At 46.3% G+C, this 24,428-nt stretch overlaps 1 protein-coding gene across 3 annotated transcripts; it reads right to left on the bottom strand.

The window, feature by feature from the left end:
* Nucleotides 1-1,174: 1,174 nt before the first annotated feature.
* On the bottom strand, nt 1,175-24,355 carry HEPH (hephaestin). Of its 3 annotated transcripts, none has more exons than XM_048959252.1 (21): nt 24,224-24,355; nt 21,985-22,181; nt 19,648-19,892; nt 18,726-18,938; nt 17,983-18,162; nt 17,325-17,579; nt 16,580-16,748; nt 15,627-15,766; nt 14,387-14,518; nt 13,610-13,821; nt 11,835-11,985; nt 11,310-11,522; nt 10,347-10,557; nt 9,943-10,082; nt 8,981-9,112; nt 7,984-8,090; nt 7,051-7,276; nt 5,483-5,622; nt 4,985-5,147; nt 4,579-4,611; nt 1,175-3,032 (listed from the first exon to the last, which is right to left on the bottom strand). In XM_048959252.1, exons 2-21 carry the CDS (start codon nt 22,146-22,148, stop codon nt 2,788-2,790), a joined length of 3,471 nt encoding a protein of 1,156 aa, XP_048815209.1. In that variant the 5' UTR covers nt 22,149-22,181; nt 24,224-24,355; the 3' UTR covers nt 1,175-2,787. The 3 variants fall into 3 exon arrangements, with proteins under 3 accessions (XP_048815209.1, XP_048815208.1, XP_048815210.1); XM_048959251.1 differs by lacking the exon at nt 24,224-24,355 and adding an exon at nt 23,845-24,215; XM_048959253.1 differs by lacking the exons at nt 21,985-22,181; nt 24,224-24,355 and having other exon boundaries at nt 18,726-18,909; nt 19,648-19,760.
* Between the last annotated feature and the right edge of the window lie 73 nt (nt 24,356-24,428).

The following is a 24,428-nucleotide window of genomic DNA, read 5'->3' as shown; positions in this document are numbered from 1 at the left end:
ATGTTCTGGTACTTGTAACAGCACTATGAAGTGAAACAGCATTAAGCTACCTAAAAACACAGATGCCTGCATTTCACTCCCTGTGCCCACATGGGTGCACTTTCAACCCTTTTCTGTATTTACCATCTGAAATCATTCGTGGAGTTATTAAAGAGCAGCCTGAACACGGTTCTGGGCAACCTACTACAGGTGTCCTTGCTGAGCAAAGGCTGGACAAGATGACCTCAGGTGTTCTGTGATCCAATTCAAACCATTGTAGAGTTTTCCTTACATAGCTTACTTTGCATGGACGAAGGAGCTGGGAGCAGCTCAGAGGGGTCTCAGTCAGCACAGAGCAATTGCACATTACACCTCTGTCCCCACTTTCAGAGGTGTCACAGATGCAAATCACAGCAGACCTTGCTTCAGGTTGAACCACAAGGGTCACCCACACCCTTCTCTGTACAATCACAGAAAGAAAGAGACAAAACACGGGGTACTTTTCTCATGATATTTTTAAAGAGCTCAGAAACCATTAAGTGTTACACTTTGCTAAACGGAGTAAAAGGAAGGAGTGCCATCTTCATCTCACTGTGTGCCCTGGGGCAGCAGTGCTGAGCCTGGTCCTGCCGCTCGTGCTCAAATCTTCAAGCTGAGGTGACTCCTTGGCAGCTGTCTGTGCATCACGGATGAGCAGAAAGGAGATGCTGTCAGGTGCTCAGAAGGCATGCTGCCAATGCAAACATTTGCTCACAGGCAGCTCACAGTCACCAGAACTGTGAAACATCTCCTCCTCCACATACTCACACCAGCTGGCAGAACCAACTTCTGATATGAGGCAGTCACGAAGTCACTGACTGTTTGTCACAGCTGTCCCCCCCACCAACAGAAAACTTTGCCCTCTCTTGTCCAAGCAGAAGAGCTGCTCAGTGAGGCTCCCTCCATAGCCTGGGCTCGGGACAGGGCTGGGGATCAGACCTCCAGCAGCATCCCATCAACCCAAACCCAGCATCACACAGAGGAAGCCTGCTGGGTAAGGAACGCACAGGATGTGGAGATCCTGCTCCAGTCCCCATGCCTCCCTGCTTCACAGCCAGCACTGAAACAAACCCAGATGAAGAACTGAAGAAAAGGTGACTTCCTCCTTTCTGTTTTTAGATGAATACTTTAAAACAACTCCTTTTTCTCTCAGCACAAGGGGATAACGTTATCTTTTTTTTTTTTTGGCAAAGTGGGTGTGGAAATGAAAGTTTCCTGCACAATTCTTATTCCTGATGACAGTTAAAATCCGCCCAGGAGTGGGAAGCCTGTAGCAGCAGCAGCAGCTGAACTAAGGCTGACAATGAGCAAAGCGCTCATATTCAGAGCGCTCAACAGCCCTCCAGCTCCTCACCAAGCTTAATGAACTATAATGAAAGGAAATTAATGAACTTTCCCCCCATTTGCCAAAGGAAAGAGCAGCTGGACCCAATATGAATCGAGTATGATTAAGAACATCATAACCACCACTCAAAATAAAAGAGTGATACACCTAAACAGCCCACAGCAGTTTCTTATCATTAGAACCACTCAGCTAGCTCTGCTTTAATTGCCACTGAAAGACGCACAGAAAGGATTTTTCTACCTTTTCCATTTAAGACCAAGGACAGAAGTACATAAGCACAGACACACACAGGGACTCAGCAGAGCATGCAGACAGGCGCACACAAAGAGCACCTCAGTGCCACCACACAGGGCAGCGTGACCATGGGAGGACAGGCATTACCTGATAGCAGACACAGGGTCTGGGGACTGCCAGGGCTGTGCCACCCCACACACCAGCAATGCTCACTCCTGGCATCACTCCCCCCATCCCCTTGGGCAAGTGCAGGGATTGCAGCCACAGCCCCTCCCAGGGCTGTCACAGCAGCACACTGCTGACACTCTGTCAGTGGAAGCCCTCTCATACTTCTGCCCCAAGCACAAACCCCAGGTCACACTGCACTGAGCCTCTGGCTCAGCTTATGGCAGCCACGTGGCAGCAGCTGAACTGAGAGAACTGCAGGGAAATGTATAAAAGCAAACCACACCATAGAACAGCACAGCAGCCTCAATCCTGCTGCAAAGGAGCTGTACAGATACTGGGGTGCAGCACTTCACCAGCAGAACTGTGGCAGGGGGAGGTCACCAGATGCTCTGCAGCACAGGGAATCTTCAACTCCCAGCACAAGACACCTGTGCTCAGAACACACTGCCCACGGTGCTGCACAAGGATGCATCAGCAAGGCTGATTGTGAGGCACAGATGTTGCCATGCTCCATGATGTAGCTCTCAGACACCGCAACATGCTTTGCCCTGAACTTACATCTGCCCAATTACTCATCAAAAAACAGCAATCCAACTCTAAATTAACATTTTGTCTACTGCATTCTTACTTGATTCATCAGAAAAAAATCCACACTAAAACCACAGATCCACAGATTAAGTTAATCGGGGGGGGGGGGGGAATAAGGCTCACAGTTTGGTTGTGAGACTGTGAGGCAATGCCCAACTCAGCTCTGGCAATGGAGTAAGACTGGATTTGGTCCAAGAGCTTCTAGTGAAGACCAAATCTGTTCTGGAGAGAAGAAAATAGGGGAATTCTTTCCTTTCTTGTGGATGAGAAGTATTTTAGAAGGACCTTTTACTCCCATTGTTGGCCTTCACTCAGTGGAAAGGGTTCCCAACCTTGGCTCCTAGAAGCCCAGTATGCAATGGAAGTGATGCTCTGAAGTCTTTGCTGCAGACAATGCTCACAATGTGGACACAGCCAGAGTTCGTATGTGGCTGTTATAGCCCCGAGTTCTTTTTAGACATGAGTTTGAATCCATCATCCAGAATAGACCTCCGGTTCCGTCTCAGCTTCCTTTGCCTCTGGAGGTGGATGACGACTCCCAGGAGGAAGGCAGCAACCAGGAGGAGGACCAATCCTGTAATGGCTAGAATAATGACTGCAGCTTCTACTTGCCCTAGAGGCAACTTAACTCCAAAAAGCCTGACCTTCTGGGAGTCATCCTCATCCTCAGGTTGTGCCCCTGAGAGAGAAAAATAATAGTTGTATTATTTCCCACTCTCATTAGCACTGAAAGGTTCTGAGAAACATGGAAAAAGAGCAAAAGAATGACCCAACACAATCAAAGCAAGCTAAAGCAGACCCAGTCCCCATGAACCCAGACCCACACCACTCAGGTCAGAAATTTGAGAAGAAAAGGTTCCTTCCCTACTCCACTCCATCCCACAAACCCAGCATGTCTCAAACTATGCCAGCCCTATCAGCTAATCACTGCTAAGCCATCATGAGGAAGGCAGTTGGGGGTTGTGTGAAGCAGCAGTGGCTGAGCTAGGAAAAAAGAACTGAGATAAGAACACACATCTGGACTGGGGCTCCTGCGAGGTCCCCACTCTGCTCCAGGCTGCCCCTGTGTGTGGCTTCTGCTGCTGTAATGCACTTCTCAGCCTCACCAGCAGTGAGTCACTTCACATCCTGAGCTCTTACGCTTCTATAGTGAAACAGCAGAAATCCCCTGAGAAAGGCAGCTATTAGCACAGACAGCAACCCTCAGTCAAGGTTCTTACTTCATGAGCATACATAGGCTGATGCTCAAGTAAATGCAGAACAAGTTATTTAAGTATTGTCACACTATCGCTGTCAAAACTACATTTCCTACTTTTCTTCACAGCCATTCTGATTGAGGAAAACATTGTTGAGAAGACAGTAGAATTGTCAGTACCAAGACTGAAGCTTTGCAGATAGATGGTTGTATTTTCTGCCAATTGAAGCTGTCTCTGAAACCAGCTCAGCTGCATTTACTGAAAGAAGCTGAGAAATACAGGAGTAGTTGTAAAGAGATGGAAAAGAAGAAGGGAAGAACGCACCACCATCAGCTCTTCCAAATGTTACCTCCAGAGAACTGGAAAAAAAGTCATCTACTACTTTCCTTTTCCCTCCTTCTGCTCAACCATCTGCTTCTTAAAAAAACCTTAAAGAATGACAGCATATGCTTAATCTTTTTCTCTGTGGGTAAAACAGACCAGAAAGAAGTTGTGCTTGGTGGTGCACCCACTATGACTAGCTGGAGGGACTTAATCTGAACACTCCCTCAACCATACAGGCACTGACAGTCCAAGAAGGGAAAAAAAAACCTAATCTATGATCCCTGTGAGTTTCATTTGAAAGGAATCAGAGAAATCACAGCATCCTCCTTTACAACCCTTTGAATCTCTGCTTGTATGATAAATTCATATGCATAAGAAGGGTATGAGGCCACTGAGTTTTTTTACTTAAAAAGGTCAAACAAGCCAAAGCATCTTACCTTATTTTTTTTTTTTTTTTTAAATCATCAGAGCACAGATGTGTAAGAAACAGATGAGCTAACTTACCTGGAACTTCTCTATTACCCATCAGTAGCCAAACATCAGGCTAATGCTGCCCAGTCTGGCTGAGGAGGCTGTATACTGTCTTCGTGCTCCTCCCTTCTCCCCTCATTCTAGCACAAATCTAGGTCTCCATACTGACAGGAGATCTCTAATTCTTTGCCACACACGCACACACACACCTTAGCAGTGCAAGCCATACATTACCTTCATCGTAGTTCAAAACCACAGGCACTGGCTCTGAAAGGAAACAAGAAGTGGGTGACAAAGTGTGGGCTGAACAAATTGAGTCCAGAACAGACCTGACTTCTGACCAGTAATATCCTTATCAACAACAATTGCTCGCTGATAGCTGAACTTTGCTTCCCAAACTCAAACTAAAATGAATCTCATAATAATACCCTATGCAAAGTAAACTCCAAAAGCAATTTATTACCTCCAGCTGCAAGTATTACTATATTCAAAGGGAATGTCTTAATGGCAATTATATGCTCAATTAACTAGCTGTTTATGGTACAAAAGAGTTGCTAAGCGTGAGGCAAACAGAATTTAGCAGCATTAATAGAAAATGCTGTTACATGTTTGATGGTAGTAAGCAGTGATTATTTCTGACCTTGTCTGGGCAAGACTTGGAAGAGTATCTCCATGCCAGCATGAATATGATCAGACACATGGCAGTGAAGCAGCCACGTCCCAGGGTTCCCAGCCAGCATCTCTACCATTTCAAAGGTCCCAGGAAAGAGATCCACAACATCTGCTCTGTAGCTTTTGCCACTCTGTGAAGGAGAAGGGAGACTTGCATGCAGTGCTCTGTGCATCTCTAAAGTTGTCAGCTTTACTGGAGACCACTTCAGTGCGACTACAGTTTATCAAAGCTCTACAGAATATTTCAAATAACAGCTCCAGGGCTGTAACTGAGAAAGCAAATAATGCCTAAACTAAAGCAACATTAGCTAGGCATATCAGCTATAAACAGAAGTTCAGCCTATCAAGTCTGGGTGCATAATACCACACTGTGCACTGTTCCTGCAAAACCATTCAAGAAGTTCAAGTCAGTCATGCAAATGCAATGACATCAGTGGTCATTTTATTATCAGCAGGATCTTCTTACCTTGTATATGAACGTCTCAGCATGAAAATGGACTGTGTGGACATCAATCTCCTGTCCCATTCCCAGCAGGTACCAGTTCACCCACTCTCCTTCAAACATGGTCAGCCCAGGCAAGGTTGCATAGAGCCTCCCATTGATTGCTAGGCAGTGAATAACATACAGGGAAAAAAAAGCTATTATTGAAATGGTAAAAATGCTGAATCACCTCAAAGGAAGAAAGCACAGGACAAGTTAAATGTTTTAAAGCTCATCTAGGAACCAGTGCATCAGTATTTCACATCTTCCATACAACACTGTCCCAAAACGTTTGGCAATCTCTCTATAGACACGTTACATACTCGTTCTGTTAACAGATACAGAAGACACAGCTTGCACCTAAAGCCACGCTGTAATTCATCCCAAATAATCTATAAAAATTACTTGCAGAGAACCCAGAGTCTGGCTCAAAACAAGGGAAATGCACACAACTTGAACATTTAATTGCTGAATGACAACAGGCAATTTCTGCCAACAGGAACCCTGTCATTCTATGTGTCTTATGCTGCCTGCACACACTGTGTGCTAATCATCAAGGGAAAAAAGGAAATCACTACATGGTGGGACCTCATTTCATAATCAGCATAGCAAGAAGGAATAATGCTTTGATTACAAATGCAGAAAAGAAACCAAAACAACGGGTGAGCAGGTTAATGTTCACAGGGCAACTGCCATGCTCAGATGACAATGGATGGAAAAATACTGGAAGAGACCTGATCTAAAAACAGGACCTCCCGTGTTTTACTCCCATATCTGCCAGGGGCACTTTGGGCAGCCCAAAGCAAGCATTCAGCTTTGGCGTGTTGCTTTACTAGTTATAACTTTGGGCTGACAACTGTAACTGAACAGACATTGGTATTTGGAGATTCCTTATATTACCTCTATAAAATAGACAGTAATAATAGCACACAACACAACTCTGTTGTTCTCATCACTGCAGCTGCCTAGGGGCTGGTATTGCTGAGAATACTTTAGGTGGAAAAACAGATACAGTATGTAAGGAACCATAAATAACACAAGATTTTAGAGGAGGTTTGTTAGTTCTGCTATAGGATGGTTTCTTCATAATCAACTAAATTGTATCTGTGTATTGCAGTCTGTATATTGCTGTCACAGCCTGGTCAACTCATTTGAAATATAACATTCTGATGGTTCCAAGATGACTAGAATGAAAACAATCTGACATCTCATTTCACATCTAATATTTCCTGTCCAGAGTCACTCAGGCACATTGGATATTGAACTCTCCAGCCCATATCTTGCTATTTCTCCTGAGGAAGACAGCCATAATGATTAGCCTTCATTGGAAATCAAAGATCTGTGGCATATGTCCTACATTACTGAGAACAACCGAGAGTTTAACCGAGAGTTTAACTTCGTTTGTGCCACCGTTGAAGGGAAAGGGTGAGGGAAATCACCAGAAGTCAGGGTCTTGTTTGCTGGGCTTTTTTGACTGCTGATAGTGGTGAGAGTGATTAATAACCCTGCACAGATAGCGACAGCTGGGTGCCGAAGAGCCCAGCCAGCATTACCGTGCATTTTGTTGCTTTCCACAAACTTCTCATCCAACAGGTCAATATCCTTGTGACTTCCACTGCTGTAACGTTGCACGTTCTCCTCTAAGTACCAGGACATATTTTCATCAAAAACCAGGAACAGGAGAGCAAACTCCCTCTTCACATCCTTCCTGATCCCATCAGCTTGCAGTGCCCCTTTCCTGCAGACCTTCAGGGGTCCGATCAGACCGCTGTACATATCCTAATCCAAAGGAAGGGAAAAAAATCTGAGCTCTTCCCCCTTCACAACTGCTCCCTGCATCACACCCCACTTACGCTGTGCTGCTGTGTATGAACTCTCATTGGTAGCAATCAAGGAGCAGAGCACAAGGACAGAGACTACACACGCTCTTATGAATGCAAATCAAAGTCAAACATGAATGGTACCAAAATAACCCCCACTATAAGACTGCAAAAACATCCAGAACTTGAAAGGAAAAGTCCATTATCTCCAGGTTCAATGTGATGCTTTACTGCAGTATCATTCAGGTCATTTTCCCTATGAAATCAGTGCTACGACAGCAGATTTCAGCAAAGCTCAGAATTTCCCTATTTTATTTATCTGTTCTAAATTTGAACGATTTCTGCCTTCCTGAATTAAACTTTTCACCAACTGAAGCGTGAACTCACTGGGAGATGTCCCCACATCCTGCAAATAACTGAGGGAAGGTTAATTTCAGCACGACATGGAATTCTTTCCTGTAGGTTTGCATTAGGAAAATAGTGACAAACACCAGGGCAGATTTAGAGGATCCCCTCTCCCAAGAGAATGATAGGTATGCCAACTAGGTGGTTTTTCTGCCCTTCACCTGGGCCAATTCCTAAAACATACTCAAGTTGCATTGTTTCCTAGATAGGACAAAAATTGGTCTGATCTTGTTTTTTTAGTTCTATCTTCTTGTATTTTACCTTCACAGGGTCTACCATGGAGTAGTAGATCCAAGGGACACAGGCTGAATCATCCGGCCCTGGACCAGACCTTTCAGGAATTTCCCATTGGTATGTCACTATGTCACCTGAGGACAGAAGCACCATTAGCACCACTGCGATAAAGGAAGTCCCCAACTTTGAGTGGCAGCAAAGCAGAACAAAAACAAAAGACCACTTTGTCTCAGAATTACAACCCATTGTTGGATGTTGCATCACTCACAGGTGCTGAAAGAAGGATGGAAGCTCCCCTCTCACAAACAAAGCAGAGGGGTGACAAGAGATGCACACTAGGTGGAATTGGCACAACTCAGTCTTATCTGCCATATTTAAGACTAGACCAGAACGAGGGAATTCTGCCCCTCTTCAGCACCTATGATGTTTGGAACGATCTTTCACCTCTTTGAAGTTTATTTATGATGCTCAAATTCCTTTTTAAAGCTAATATTTTGCATATTAGCACTATATCTCAGAAAGACAGGGTCCAACTTAAAGCCTGTTTGCTGCAGAGACAACCTTCTGATGAGCATACTCTTGAAGGAGACCAAAAATTACATAAATGGACATCTGGACCATGAACAAAATTTCAGTCAGCGTCCTGGAAAGCAGCTGTGCACGTTACAACAAACACAGATCATGAAGAAAAACAGGGGCCACCAGGCCAGGGCTACCAGAGCTGAGAACAGTGATCAGCCTTCTTCTCACAGACCATGCTCGGTGTGGGGGACAAGGCTATACAGAAAAAATGCGCTGCATTTACCCCAAAGTCAGAGCAGAAGCACAAGAACTCCCCTGGGCTGCCCATATAAGTGACAGCCAAAAGACACAGTGAACCTGAAAGATCAGTTTTTGTTCTGTTCCAGTCCTCTATGAGAAGAAAACAAGTACATCTAAGCCTATTTAAAGGAACAATCTAGCTGTAGGCTAAAATTAGTTTCCTAACTTAGTGCAGGAATAAGGCTGGAGGACACTGACTTACCAGGATGTGCTACTTGTGGCTGTCCTGCCTGCCTTTCCAGCACCCCATGGGCATGAATGGAGTAGGGTCGTGAAGCATTGTTCTTGAATACAACATTGAGAATCTCTCCCACTTCTGCCCACAGAAAAGGACCTGAAAATAATAGTAATGTACACTAAGACCAGCAAAAACTGTCGTACCTTCTAAGATTATCCCCCACTTTTCTCATTCTTTCCTCCCCAGAAATACTCCCTTGTAATACATATGATGCTCCCCTGACTCATCACTACCATAACTCTACCACCAGAAGAGAGCATTGGAGAACAGTCCCAATTCAAGAAAATGTGAGTTTCACAACAAGGGAAATGAAGGCTATTACACATTTTAGCTGTAGCCTATCCAACTAAACCTTAATTTCTGAATATACGCCAAATTTTACAACATTTTTTTATCTGATGTTTTTGGTTTCAAAAAAATCGGCAATACTCAATATGGACTGACAGCATCACAGATCAGAACTGCAGTCTATTTCAAATGGCCTCAACTTTTCTGCCCTGCCACCACTTGCAGTCCTGGGTTCATTAAAGGAATGTCTCCACAGACCTTTACAACACCGCAGTGTTTCTGCATTTTGAAAAGCCTGTGTGCTATTACTCCCCCCTCCAAAAACCTTTCATACCTACAGATTTTCACCCACATCTCTGACTGCTCTACAGAAGACAGATTGTTCCATAGAGAAATGCTTTGCTTCAGGCATGGAAGAAAACTGGCAGCAAACACAGGCCTGAGAACCCAGCTCTCTACTACGAGGCTGTATTCAGGACCCTCTTTACTGCTTTATCCAAAGCTGGCAGATCTGGACACTCGGGATTTCTCCTTGCTGGCATACACAGCACACACCTGAGTACGCAGGGGGCCTTCAGATTACAACCCTTAGCCCAAGCACCATCTGTATGAATGGAATACTCTGCACATTTCCTTACCTAGTATCCCCAGATGTTCGTCACCATTTACCCTAGCTTTAGGGGTCTGGAAAGTCCCATCTGTGTACTCCCTGTAAACTGCTTTCTTGTATCTGGAGCCAATCAGTCCATCCTTATTGCTCAAAAATATATCGGCGTAGCTGAGAAGTGCAAAACAAGTGCTGTTACTCAAATGCTCACAAGGCACAGGTAGTGAGCCCATGGTACGGGGCTCAGCAGCTGACAGGTTTCCCAGAGTCCCATTTCAGCTGCAAAGGCTGGCAGCAACACCTGGACTACATCACCAGCCCCTGCAGCACTGGGTACAGCCACAGCACCACGCCACACGCAGCCAAGACATCCAACAGATTTGACTCAGGTCTGTTGAACAACCTCGCCCAGGGCTTCCCCAGCTCAGGCTGTACCTCTCAGCAGAGTGGTTGTGCCGCTCTCTCTCCCAGCTCCGGTCTGGTGCGTAGTCCCACTCCACCTCCTCTGCCACTATGTAGTACGTGCGCACCGCTCTGTATGGGAGAGCGGGAGGCAGAGCCCTCCTGTTGCAATTGGAAACCGAGTACTGCTCCCTCATTCCAGCCTGGTAATGATTGCTCGTCTGGCAGTAGATCTCAAAAGTCCCTGCGGGAGGCAGCACAAACAGGACATCAGCTGCTTCAAAGATGCCAGGAAGCAGTGCTTCCCACAGTGTGTGACATCAGCACACGTGCTGAGCAGATACGGGTGTTTGTTTAGGGAGCTTGGCTGCCATAGGCTAAGATTAAAAAGAGCTGACGGAGAAACCAATCAGGAATGACAAAGTCCCACACAAAAATTACCTCAGCAGGCCATCCTGCACAAAACAAGCAGCTTATTAGACATGAAGAAGCCAAGGAAGTGACAACTATGCTACCACTGCTGGTTAAGCAAGAGATCTAGCCTGCAAAAGCTGAAAGGGGAGGAGACAAGAAGCATCTGAGGCATGATGGCGAGGTAGCACTGTGTGCCTAACTCCCAAACTGAGAAGACACGGGTCTGTTATTGTGAACCTCTGCACACCACAACTCTGCTTCATTCTGAATGGTATGGCTGCGTGTTTCTATGGATTACAGGCAGCAAAGTGCATCAGAGCTACTATTGCAAATACTAAATAGGAAGTGGCAGCTTAGAGAATCAATCTGGGATGATGGGACAAGATTCTGTATCTCCCATTCTTCTCCAGAATCAGGTGCAAAGACAAGAGCTTTGGGCTTGCGAATAGGTCTAAACAAGATGCAATGCACAGCTCAGCCTGTAATATGCAAGAGTTCACACTGCTAATGAACCAGCCACAGTAACAACCTGTTACAACCAGAGTCTTATCCTAATGCTGGGTTAAGTGTGCAGACTCTTACCCTTGTTGTCAGGTTGCATAAAGGCAGTAGCAAACGTATGGGGGAACAGGTTGGCTGAATCTTTCCGCATCCCATTCATCTGCAGAGTGTTTCCCTGAAACACAGCTCCATGTACATCTGCTTCACTGCCCAATCCCAGAAGGTGCCAGGACACATTGTCTCCTTCACACATATCCAGCCCAGGCAAGTTACCAAACATATATCCATTGATGGCTGCAAAGGAGAAAACAATTCACTCTCTGGTAGATATCAGCCAGGAGATTTATTCTGTGCATCTATCTGGATAGGGTGAGCGTAACACTGGAAAAGCATCTTCCTCTTAATTCACCCGTGAACACACTCAGGACAGACTTCCCAAGACAGCAGTGCTTCTCGTCCCACATCCCACCCGCTCTCTGGCCTCGCCTGATTTCAGCCCAGCACAACACACAGCCACTCCAGGTTCCCAGCTCAGACTTTGGGTGAGCACCAAGCAATGTTTGGCAGATTCACTCCTGCTGCCCACAGAACAGCATCAGGCCATACCATGCATCCTGTTCGATTCCTCAAAGCCATCATCCTTTTTCAGAGAAGTCTCTTCCATCCTCAAATAGTACTTTATGTTTGCACTTAAATACCAGCTGAGGTTCTCATCAAACACACTGAAGAGAAGGTAAAATTCTTTGTCGATACCTTTCTAAGATACAATCACAATGACGGCTGTTAATTTTTTAAAATGTCCCCATTCACTACTCTTACAGATCAAACTGTTTTGTTTGTCTCTTATTTTCCCCCTTCTCCTGTAACTTGGCTCACTGAGGGCAGGGCTGTCCTTTGCTCATTTTGAGTGTTTCAGTTCTGCTCTACAAGCAGCACCACTCTCAGGTTTGCCCTGGTATGTCACATGAGCAAAGCGATCAAAATCAGGAGAGGAGCACGACAACACTGCCTCCTTCCCCACCACGCTTACATTTACCTGTAGGCCAGAGAACATGGCTTATAATCACAACCCACCCCTCCTTTCTCCTACCACAGGTCTTAGTTTGGGAATTTTGTATTTCCTTAAAGCCTTAAAAACGTTAACTCTCCTAAGAGATGCACTGCACAGGATGGTGTTTCCCCATTAACAGAACATTGCCAGTACTGTCCAGATGCTTACTTTGGTATCTGTTTCCTTAGCTGTACAAAGGAAAACACCCTAGACAGGGCTAAGCATTTTGCAGTCTGCGGCACGTAGGTATGTGTGAGGAATGGCTGTGGGTCTTTCCCAATTAACAATTAAAGGGTTACCTAATATCATGGAGCTGGAACTGCTGCCCCAGATGGTTCTTCCAATCATACATCTCCGGATAAGTCCACCTGTTCTGTTTATTGCCTCTCAATACTGAAAAGCTCTTATCATTACCACAGTTCCTTCACACAGCGCACTTCATACACTCGTGATCCTCTCTGCTCAACCAGCTCACTAGTGCAGAAACGTGAATCTTCCAATCTATTCAGAACTCTCAGTTTAGCTACACCATGCCACCAGTGAAAGCAGACTGCCCCAGGGAGGCTTAGCAGCAGCAGCGTCCAGATCTTTCAGCCACTCCCTGATCTAAACTGCCAGACAGGTAAGGTGACACCAGGCTGTTTTTCTGCTGCCCACCATTTCTTACAACACAAGTCTGTTAACGTCTTGCACTTCCCCAGGTTGGTTTACTGCCTTCCCCAGGCTTACTGCATTGAGTTATCCCTGACTGAAATTCCAAGAGCAAGTTCTGGCCATTTCCCAGATCTCACTTATCTTTCATCACAACCAAAGACTGATGCAGATTTTCAATTGTTGTAGTAATCTCTGCTTGAAAATGAGCTTAAATTGCAGAACAAGTGAGACTCCCCCAAACCTCAAAGCATCACAGTCATTTGAGCACACCATGCAGATTTTCAGATGTGTGCACACCATGCAGGTGTGTTAAGATGGCTCCTCAATGTCTCTAAGGCTGCAGTGAATATTCTTTTGCTCTGAAAAGAGCACTTTCAGGCAGTCAACTACAACTCTCAAGGACCAAAGTTACCTAGAAAGTCACATCCAAGGTACATTCGCATCTGAGTTTTAAAACAAAGCCCAGAAACTATTTCAAGGGCAGTCCTGAACGCTGGCCTTTCCCACCAGACCTGCAGCACCCAAGTGCATTGATGTCAACCTGCCCTCTGACTTAGATTAGAATCTCCTGAACTCATACTATCACATGTTTATTTTCAATGGTTTGAGGATGTTTCCTTTCCCTTTAAGGATACAAAGAATCTGATAACAGTGTGGCAGGAAAAATCCTTTTTACCTGTTTGTTGTTGTCATCCAAAGTGCCCGGCTTGCAGATGACCAGAGGGCCTACCAAGCCCGAGCTGGTGTCTCTGATGGGGTCCACAGCAGAGCTGTACATCCAGCTCAGGCAGGGAGGGTCGCTGGATGTCGGCCCAACGTGCTTCGGTATAGTCCAAGCGTATGTAAAATTGTGCAGAGGTGGAACAGACACCCCATTTCGGGACACACCTTCAAAAACAGATGGGCATGGTTATTCTTAAGGTCTGTACAAACCCAGTTACATCCTCTCACCAGTTACACTTTCATGCACATCACATCTGAGGTACAACGTAAAGTGTTCAGAAAGTGCACTCAGCTGCTTCTCTCAATCCCCTTCCTGGTATCAAGGCAGAGATGGGCATGCTGACAGCAAATAAGTGGACATCACTACATCTAGGACACGTGCTGGCAGTACATGGGCTACCTAAGCTAGAATGCAGTGGGCACATTCCTCTGCTCAGTAGGTCTCAAGCAGTCAGAAACAGCCTGAGGTTTAGTTTTACCATTTCTCAGGTGAAAATGGTACCTTTGGAACCATGCTACCTCAGGCATCCTCCCTGGGCATAAGATCTACAGAAAGACTCCTTCACTTCTTCCTCAGACAGACCCAGAGAACCAGGCAGAGTGCCACCCAGCTCCTGAGCACATTCAGTCCTTCCTGGCTGCAGGAACTTCCAACACAAAAGAGGCACAGGCTATGGAGCTCTACCACCAGGAAGAGTATTGAATTAATAAAAATAAATGAGCCACAAACCATCATGGTACAGCATCCCTTCCCATGCCTTCCCATAGGACACTCCATGAGGCTGGATGCTGAATGGCCAGGAGGCTTTGTTAGCAAATGTCACCAGGATGGTGTCACCAACTTCAGCTTTTATTACAGGACCTACACAAACAGCAGAGAAAGCATGTCAACAGCGGAGCAAATCCCAGGACAACCAGGTGAACAAAGTAAGGCAGCGCCACCTTTGATCCAAGGCTGATGGGAACAGACTGGAGGGGGATGAGTTTGAATGAGTCTGCGCAGCTCCCCCTGTGGATGATGCTTATCTGACCTTCATTTTTTGTTTCTTCCCTATTTATTTTAGGGAAAAATATCCACAATTCCTATGAAGTCATACACAAGATTACCCTATCACTTCTCTCCCCGTGGCTACTGCTGATAACAACAACCCTTGTTCTCTTCCCACAGATCTGTGTTTTATTCCATGTGCTCCTTCCTCCCATGGCCTCTCCCAGTACTGCTATCACTAACTTCTGCTCTCATTAGTCTACACTGATGCAGGAAATTGGACCATGCTCCTACTTTGTACCTCACAGCCTTCGCATGACTCATTTGCCCTTGCAGACTCCCTGTATTCTTATTTTGCTTCACCTCTCATACTTGCTGTATAATCAATTAATATAAAGATGTTGTAATTGTGAAATAAACCAGAGAGTTTGGCTAAGCAAATAATAACAGAAAGAGAATAGATAGAATGCTTACACATGTCCTGGGCTCACTGCAAAACTCCAGAGGAGGGATCTCCAGCAGAGATCCTTCTCCCCTGGCAGTCAGCCCTTAATTGGCTCTGGAAGAGGCGCAGCCAGGCTCCATCCCTTCCGGCAGCACAGGAGAATTGCCTTCACCTGTGCTCCAGGGCTGACTCAGTGCTCGCCTCAGGTGGTCAATCAGACCTTCAGGCTGTGATTCAGCAGCTCCCATTCACCTGGGTATCACGGAGAGCACAGAAGCAGAAGCTTTCTGTGAGCACCCTGGTGATACTCAATGGACCCACAGGTTCATCCAGCCACAAACACTATACTGTCACAAATACTATAACATGCTTCTCCATTCCTTACTGCTGACCTCCAAGGAGTGCTCTGGCAGGAAGGCAATTCCCTACGTTCTACATTAAAACACCTTACCACACTGAGAAACAAGGGCACTCCTTACATAAGCCCATCATTCATGCTGGCACCAAAAGAGGTCTGTATTGCTGGATGATTCCTACCAAGTATCCCAAGGTGTTTCTCTTCTTCAGACTGCTGTTTTTCCTCACGGAAGCTCTCATCAGTATATTCCACATACTTCACCTTCCAATAGACTCCTCCAATTCGGTAGAGGCTACGCTTGAAAAACTGCTCAGCAGGGCTAAAAATGCAAGACACAGATAACGTGTCATTTTTATGAAAAATCAAAAATAAATAACAGCTGTAAAGATTTTCCTCTCCTGTCACATCCTCAGCAATACAAAGACGTAACCTGCCTTGCAGGAGAGGCAGTTTGGTTACAGGGACCAGTCACAGCTTTCAGTTCTAAGGTCTGCAAGAGTCACTGCGGGGCTTTGGGTAAATCATTAAATTCTCTGCACTTCTACTTCTCCCTCCAGCAGCTTCCTAGGGAAGGGAATGGAGAGAGAAGCATGTCTTTGTTTCAGTTTGCCAAAGTCTGAAAGGGAAACCACTCAACCAACCACTATCAAAGCCATCTGACAACTAGAATGGAAGGACGTCAAGAGGTCACTAGATTTGATTTCCGAGAAACTCCTTGCTGCAGCAGGGCTACATTGAAGCATATCTGCAGGCTAGCTCTGCCACCCTGTGTCTACTGCAAGACCTGTTTGCTTAACAGCTCATCAGATCTCTACATTTCTTCTTAGGTCAGACACAAGCAGCAATGAAGCGCAGAGGCAAAAGCAGCAGCTCACATCCTACACAAACTGGGACTCTTGGAGCTTATAGGTAAGGCTATGAAACAAAACAGCATACTTCCATGTGAAGTCCCCTGAGATACCCAGTACTGCATTCAGTGCAGCCCAGCTATAGCAGCTGATATTTCTAGATGGGCCACTCCTTGCAAACTGCAGGCACACAGCTTGCTAAGGAATAAACCCCATATTATCTTAACCAACCTCCCCTAGCAGACTGGAGACCTCCAACTACAGCTGAAAGACCATCAGCTTACCTGCCCACCTCACTCAGCTGTTTCCCACTGCTGCGGTCACGTCCTGAAGGCCCATAGTCCCACTGCACCTCCTTTGCAGCTATGTAGTACTTCCGAGTTCTGCCCTGCAGGGCGGGCTCCGGAGCTTGCCGAGAACACGGCCGGACTTCATAGATGGCAGCCATCCCAGCTGCCCACAACAGGTGGAGGACACATCAGCTTAACGTTACACCTCTCAGCCACTGAACAGAGCACCTTTCTACCAGAAACTGGATTCTCCTCCTCTGCTGTCCCAAAAGGTACATGCCTGAGGTGATTGGGTTGTTCCCACAGAAAGGAGCTTCTTTCTGCTGGTGAGCAGAGCTCCTTACACTTAAACTCTGGATGCTTCGTGATTATGGACAGACAGCAAACAGAGCCTTCTTCGAACGTATCACATCAGGAATTCTTAAAGGAACTAGCACTTTTAGGGCACTGTCTCATCTCAGCTTTCAGCTGTGTCAAATTTATAATTTACCAGCAATTGATGTAGAACACCACACCACTCCCAGTAAGTTTGACCTACATATTAGCAGCCAATTGACCCTTCTTCACACAAGACAAGGAATCGCCCATTTAACTATGGACATTTCTAGTGGGAATGCTGCCCAAGACACTGCCCCTCATCACACTGTACATCACAAGACACGTGATGGGGACAATGATGGACACTGGGTGAAAAAAGGGAAGCCACAGAGTGCAGAACAGATTTCAGCCTCTGTCTTACCTTGTATGTGATCATTGAGCTGACAGCTCAGTAGCCATCTCCCAGGGTTACCAGGGATCATGTCTGCTGTAACAAAAGTAGCTGGGAAGAGGCTGGCCACATCTGTCCTATGGTCTCGAATGCTGAGTGTTTCTCCATGGAAGTAGGCTGTATGAATGTCAATTTCATTGCCCATGCCAAAGAGGTGCCATGCAACATGATCCCCAGCACACATTGTCAGTGCAGGGAGATTCCCAAACACATAACCATTGATAGCTGAAAAGGCAAGCAAGTTAAAATCAGAAGTTAGAAAAAGGGCCATCAGAGCTTCTACCCGCAGGTCACAGCAGACATGTTTGAAGGGGGAACCAACCTTCCTCTTCTTCTTCTGGAGAGCTTGGCTCTACAACTCATTTCATAACACAAACCATTTTTCAGAATCTCCAAACAACTAAGAGACTCCCTCAAGCCAAAGAATAAAACAAAATACTTTCTATTTCCTGGAGCTGCTGCAGTTTGTGATAGTTTGCCTATCACCTGATCTCAGAGCTTTCTATACCCCTTTTCCTCTCTACCCACAGCCTGACATACAACAGCAGAAAGCACATTTCAAGATATCAGAGCACTGACCCATCCAGAGCATCTGGGCAAAGGCGGTAGCTTTACAGAATTGACTCACCATGCATTTTGTTGCTCTCTTGGAATTCCTCATCTTCTTTGTCTACAGATCCTGGATCAGTGCAGAATGATGCAATGTTCTCATCCAAGTACCAGCTTAGGTTCTCATCCACCACACTGAACATAAGGAAGAAGTCAACATCCACATCCTGCCGCCTTTGAGAAGTGCCTGTCAGTATTCCTAGGGGGAAAGAAAAGAATGAATACCCGTTCATACAGAAAAGCAGACACTGGTTTTAAAGGCTTAAAGAACCAATAAAAGAACAACAGCTTATCACACAAATTACAGATGGATGCTTCCTCCACCATTCTGGCACACTGCAGAGCTTCAGCAATCTCATACACTTTTGATATAACCCTGCAAGCTCAGTCCCACACTGCTCTAGCTCTGCATGGCTGAACTAGAACTCTTTCAATGTTCTGAGTGCTGAAATCAATCAGTATCTCTATTTTTAAAATATACAAACTAGGTCTCATGCAAAATTCCTTCTCTTAAAATGAATTCAAATAGCCCTGTCAATCAACAAACCTACAAACTCATCTACCTGGCCACAACAGGATAAAGGCAATTCAATGACTGCAACCCAACCAGAACACAGGTGCTGTCATCTCCAGTCACGTCACATTTTCCCTACAAAAGTGGGAGCTGCCCACTGGAGCATCCTTTCATCCTGCTTCTGTTCAAGTCACCACAAAAATCTTCACTACCAGAAACCACAGCCCTCAGCTGCTTTCCCTTCTTACCTTCCTTGCATGTTACCAATGGCCCAATTAATCCAGATGCAATGTCTTTTGGTGCATCAACATGAGAGTGATAGATCCAGGTCAAGCAGTTCGGATCATCAGCTGTTGGGCTGTGATCTTCAGGGACAGTCCAAGTGTAGGTGTAACTCCCTCCTGGGAAGACAGCATCATCCTTCTTCTGATCCTGGGGGGACATATCGGGATACAGGGATCCTAGAACAATTGAGCAATCAACGTCCATTCAAGAAGAGCAGAAATACTCATACACATAGCCTTATAATGAGCCTCTCACACTCAGATAGCTGCATACAAGTAGAGGATAGCATCTTTCAAAGCAAGACTCAGCAACCCAAGGTTGAAGCAGCAATTAAACATCACTCTCTCAAAAAGAAACCAAGGCAAAGAACCACTGTAAGGCAATTTGCCCAACAAACAGGTTAACAGAGTCAGAAAGGTTATTCTCATTCTCCCTACCACTGCTTTGCCTTCAACAACACCATGTGCCAGTCAGCCTTCCTACAAGTCTCTAGGGTTCGCTTGAAATCGCAGCTCCTTGGCCTCATACTTCATTCTTAGGAACACTCCAAATAATTACTGTAACTCTTCTCCTGTGCCACTCTCCCAGAAGCAAGTTTTAGAGGTTCTATGAAAATCAGGAAATCTGGACTGTGTACTGCAATGTCCAGGTCAGAAGACTGCTCCCAGATCCATGAAGGTAAGTCAAGTCACAATGCTGGATTAGTACGGACCAAAGTGCAGCTGCTTCCCAGCAACACAGCTCTGAGGTCTGGGGGGTGTTTTTTTTTTGGTTTTTTTTTGTTTTTTTTTTTTTTTTTTTTTTTTTTACAGACACTTCTCAGTGCATACTCTTCAGTTTCCCAACCAGAAAAATCCATCTCTTTTATGGCAGTGGTTCATTTACCTTCAGAGTCCTTCTCGTAGAAGACACCGTGAGGATGGATTGTATACGGCCGACTAGCAAAGTTTTTCAAGTGTACTTTAATGGTATCTCCCACTTCTGCTCGGATGATGGGCCCAAGGAACCCCAGCCACGCCGGTTTGGGAATCTCAGCAGTGTAGGTAGAGTCTGTGTATTGCTTATAGACAGATTTCTTGTAAGTACCTCCTATCCTGTCCTTGCCAGGCTGGAGGAACACTGAGGCCCTTCTGTTAAATTCAGAAGAGAGGAAGACACTGTGAGTCACACATTACACAAAACAGAATGTAACACTGGAGAAAGCTGTGTGTCACTGCTGCTCCCAGGTAAGACCCAAAGCTTTCAGCATCACAGAAACCTCCCATGCTCTACCTTAACACATCCATACCCAGCAGCTGCGAGGGGAACACAGCACCATACAGGCAGCATAGCCAACAGCATCATCTGCTACACAAAATCCAGCAGAGGACACTGGGCAGCTAATGGCTTTGTGAGTCCAGAAACTGCTACAGGTACATGTAGGGGCAAACTCCTGCTGACACACAGCCATGGCCTCGTCCTGAATTCATCATGGAAGGACACAGAGCGCATCTTGAACTTTGCAAACTGTGGGGTGTGAAGGATGGCACTTCTCCAGCAGTCACAGACAAGGGACACAGGGAAGAACAAAGCCCTTCCCTCCCCTCCATCAGCCTTCATTGTGTTTTGGAAACACACCTCAATGCCTTTGTAGGGTTTGTTGCTGGCTCAACAAACAAGGTTAAAAATACTAATAATAATCTCACAGCTCTCCAGCTGAGATATGCAGCCTGAAGGGTGCTTTTCAACTCATTTTTTGCCATTTACTTGCAAAATGACAGGCAAGTATGGCAGGTATACACCCAGCACATTACAGCTTTCAGAGGTGCCAAAGTTCAAGACATGAGTATATTTGCTCTTCATGACTATTTCTTAGTAGATAAAGAGATGAGTCACGGCCCAGATATGAACAACACAGGCAGAGATGAGAGCTCGGGTTACTTTCCCCACCCCCTTAGGGCTGAGCAATGCTCACTGTTCTGAAATGGGCAAAGCCAGCGCTCATCTCCAGAAGACAGACAGCAGAGGTCAAAAGAGTAAACGCTGCCTTTCTCATTCAGAGCTGTGGAGGGCTGGGCTCCAGCAATACAGTCTAAAGCTCATGTTTGAGAAGCCATCCCTCTAGCTAGTATCAAAGTATATGGGTAATTCAGACTTCTCTGCAACCTTTCTCCACGTAGCCCATCCCTTTCAAACTAAAGAATTCTGCTGTTTTACCACATCTGCCATTCTCCTACCAGTTCTTATTGCTAGCAGTTTCACTTCTGCAATCATTGCACACAGGAGCGCTGTTAGCTAACTGTTTACAGTGACAGCTTTAGAAGAGTTTAACAGCTCCTCATTTCATTCCTTCTCTTCACGTACTCCAAGAGAAAGTAAACAATAAATACTGCATTTGTTATCACTGTAGGTACCAATGAAAATACCTGCATCACTTGATTCAGCCTGACCTTGGGGGCTTCTTTTCTGCAAACAAACTGAGCCTATTTGGCATCTCCAGAGAGAGGTGACTCGTGCTAAACTGACAGCCCTTGCTTTTCCTCTGCCCTCCTCCTATTCCTGCTGGATTTCTGAAAGATGTAGAAACCACTGGGTGCTATTTGTTATGGCACACAACACTGAGTGACTGGGCAGGCCAACAAATAATTTGTCATAGAAAAAGGACTAAAACAAATGCCTTCAGAAATTTGTGGAAAGCTACAAAAAACAAAAGTTTGTTATGCTGAAAACTGGGAACAAACTGTTTTTGTAGTGACTCAAAGGGATTACTGCACTTTCCAGATTTACTTCTCTCACAAAAACAGAACATTTTCCAAACAACCCCAAGATTTCACTAAGCGAGTTCCATCACCTCCAAGGCTTGAAGTCTCAATTAACAAAAACAAGCCAGCCCCGTGGACTCATTTCCATGGAAGTGAAAAGTTGTCATGCTTCAGGATACCCACTTCACCAACTGGAAGTAGGAAATGCAAACCCCAGGGCAGAGCATTGCACAATCTGCTCTATTATAGTGTTTTCACTTCCCTGCAACGTAGCTGGCACTGGTCACTGGATGCTTCATTAAATTGACCATTCGCTTCCTCACAGGAACAGCTTTATCGTAAGAACACAGAAACAAGTTAACCATTAAGCTCATAAAGGCCACACAGCTGATCCTATCTCCTGCTTGCTTAGATGACCCAGAATACTTGCACAAAATTACTCAGGTAGCACAAGACTCAGTTCTTACAGAACTAAACGTACAGGCTACGTGCGATGCTTTGGTTGCTCATCACATTCATTCCTGTTGGAGCATAATTCCAGTCCACCTCATGGATCCCCAGGTAATAGACTCGGGTGATGCCTCCAGCAAACAGGGGCGATGGCCAACAGATGCAAAGCAGCAACAGCCAGAACAACCGCATCATGGTGTGAGCAGAACGCTCTTCTGGAGGATATGTCTGCGGGCAGGAAAAAAAAAAGAAAGGAAAAGGAAGCAGAATCTGACCACATAACTGTATCCTAAATTAGTTGGTTTGATGACACCGCACATCGAGCCAACATCGTTTGAGAGAGTGTGAAGTCAGGTAGAAGCCCTGCGGGGATCATTACCTGAATACCCACCAGGGTGAGGAATAAAGGAAATCCTCACGCTGCACAATGAGGGCACAGATTTGCCTTGATAATCAGCACACACAGCTCCACACCATGCTTTCCTCATCACAGTTTAACTCCCTGCTTTGTCAGTAGCAATTCCAAATATTTTGTTTAATAGTGCTGAGAAAATGCTGCTATAATTGGCAACCCCTTCACTAAGAGGGAGATGAGGTGAACAGAGCTGTTTGCAGCACAGGCACCCACAGTGTCATGCTGCATGACACAAAGCAGGGGTTGAACCTGCCACAGGCACCAGAACTTCAAGTGACATTTTTCACCAACATTTTCACCAATGTCCCAAATAATCATAAAGGACTGCATAAAAGGCAGAAGAAAACAATCCTGAGCAAATAACACTAAAGTACTGTTAGCACAATCCTTCTCTGCTCTACTAAGCCCCCGAGAAATACAATTCCACCACCAAGAAGCATTTCAAATTCTAACTACCCTCAAGGATGCTCTTAAGGAATGGTTCCCTGCCACCCTTGGGTATGTCTGGATTAGCAGCACAAGGCTGGTTCCCTTCAACTGGTCCCAGTAATACTTCCCCATGATCTACATCATGAAGCAAGGAGTTTGCTCATAAACACTGCACTCAGCATCAAGTTCAATGTGAGGCACCAGGAACACTCTGGGGGACTCAAGGAGAGCAGCAGGAATTATGTGAAAGCATTCCCAATATTCTATCTTACCTGCCTGAAGGAGAAACTGATGGAGCATGAGAACACAGAATTACACAGAGGATATAAAAATAGATATGAAATAAAGTGGATGAGAAATTAAACACAAACCCACACAAAAACGCTTAAGAAAGATCTCATGCAGAGATATAACAGGGTTATGTGCAGCCTATAAGGAAACTGGCAGCTAAAATACAGACCCAGTTCTTGAGATACATAAAAGCAACTTCGAAAAAGTTCAAAGAGAGAAACCAAGGACACAAGTAAAGAAAAATGCAACAAAGAAGCGACGCCATAGCTTTTCGTAAACTTCAAGAAGGCGACGGCGGCAAAACACTACGCAAACACAGATGGGTTTTGTCTACGATACAAGGATGGCTGTTATCGTTCAGCCGCCCTCCGCTGGGAGCACCAACACAACGCGCAGCCCCGGCCCGCTCAGCCCCGCGACTCTGCCTCCAGCTGCGCTGCCGGCGGCCATCGAACTGCGCTGCCCAGAGTTCTTTCTATGTTGAAATAAGACTTGATTAAGAATAAACGCAAGTTTCGCGCGGGTCATCCCTGAACCTTTTTGTTTGGATAGCAGAGTTTTCCCAAGAGTTAGTATTCTTAATTAATAAAACAGGAACCGTAACCGAATAATTCAAGTTAATCGGCTCGCTAATCAAATGCCACTAATCAAACGAATTCACCCGACGGAACCCAGGTTTCTCAACAGAGAAAAAACACGACGCCCAAGGGGAAGGGGAGGGAGAGCACGCGCGGGCAGAGCCGCTTCGTTGCTTACTGTGCGGAGGGTCGGCCGCCAGCAGAGGAACATCTCCGTCCGCGGTGGCGGCGCGAGGGGAGCGGCCCAGCGAGCACCGCGGGGCGAAGTCCACCCGGCTGGGGGCGCCACCCGCAGGTGGGGCGGGGCCCGGGATGCCCTCGCACCGACCGAGGGGAGCGGGTCCGCCCGACACGGACTCCGCAGACGGGCACTCGCGCGTTTCTCAGGAGGGCTGAAGCCGCCCACGGCGCATCCCGAGCAGCGACGGCCCGGCGGCCGCAGCTCGGCACGCGCACCACCGTACCGAGCCGCACCTGTTCTAGAGCCGCCCCGCTCATATCCGAGCACGGCCCACACCTGCCCATCGCAAGTAGAGCCGGAGCGCGGCCGAACCTACCTGGGAACGCGGCTCCGCCCACCACTTCTCTCCCGCGGGACGCACCGAGTTCGCCGCTGCTGCCGCGCGGTCCCTTTAAAGGCGCGCGGTGAAGTCACGGGGCCGCGCGCCGCGCTCCCCTGAGAGCAAAACAAGAGGCACGCGCCGGCAGGGGGCGGGGCGAGGCGGGCGGGGCGGGACCTGGATGCGAGCGCCAATGAGCGGG

Source organism: Lagopus muta, chromosome 13 (assembly GCF_023343835.1).
Source record: "Lagopus muta isolate bLagMut1 chromosome 13, bLagMut1 primary, whole genome shotgun sequence".
Lineage (NCBI taxonomy): Eukaryota > Metazoa > Chordata > Aves > Galliformes > Phasianidae > Lagopus > Lagopus muta.
This window is presented reverse-complemented; position numbering and strand designations above follow the sequence as displayed.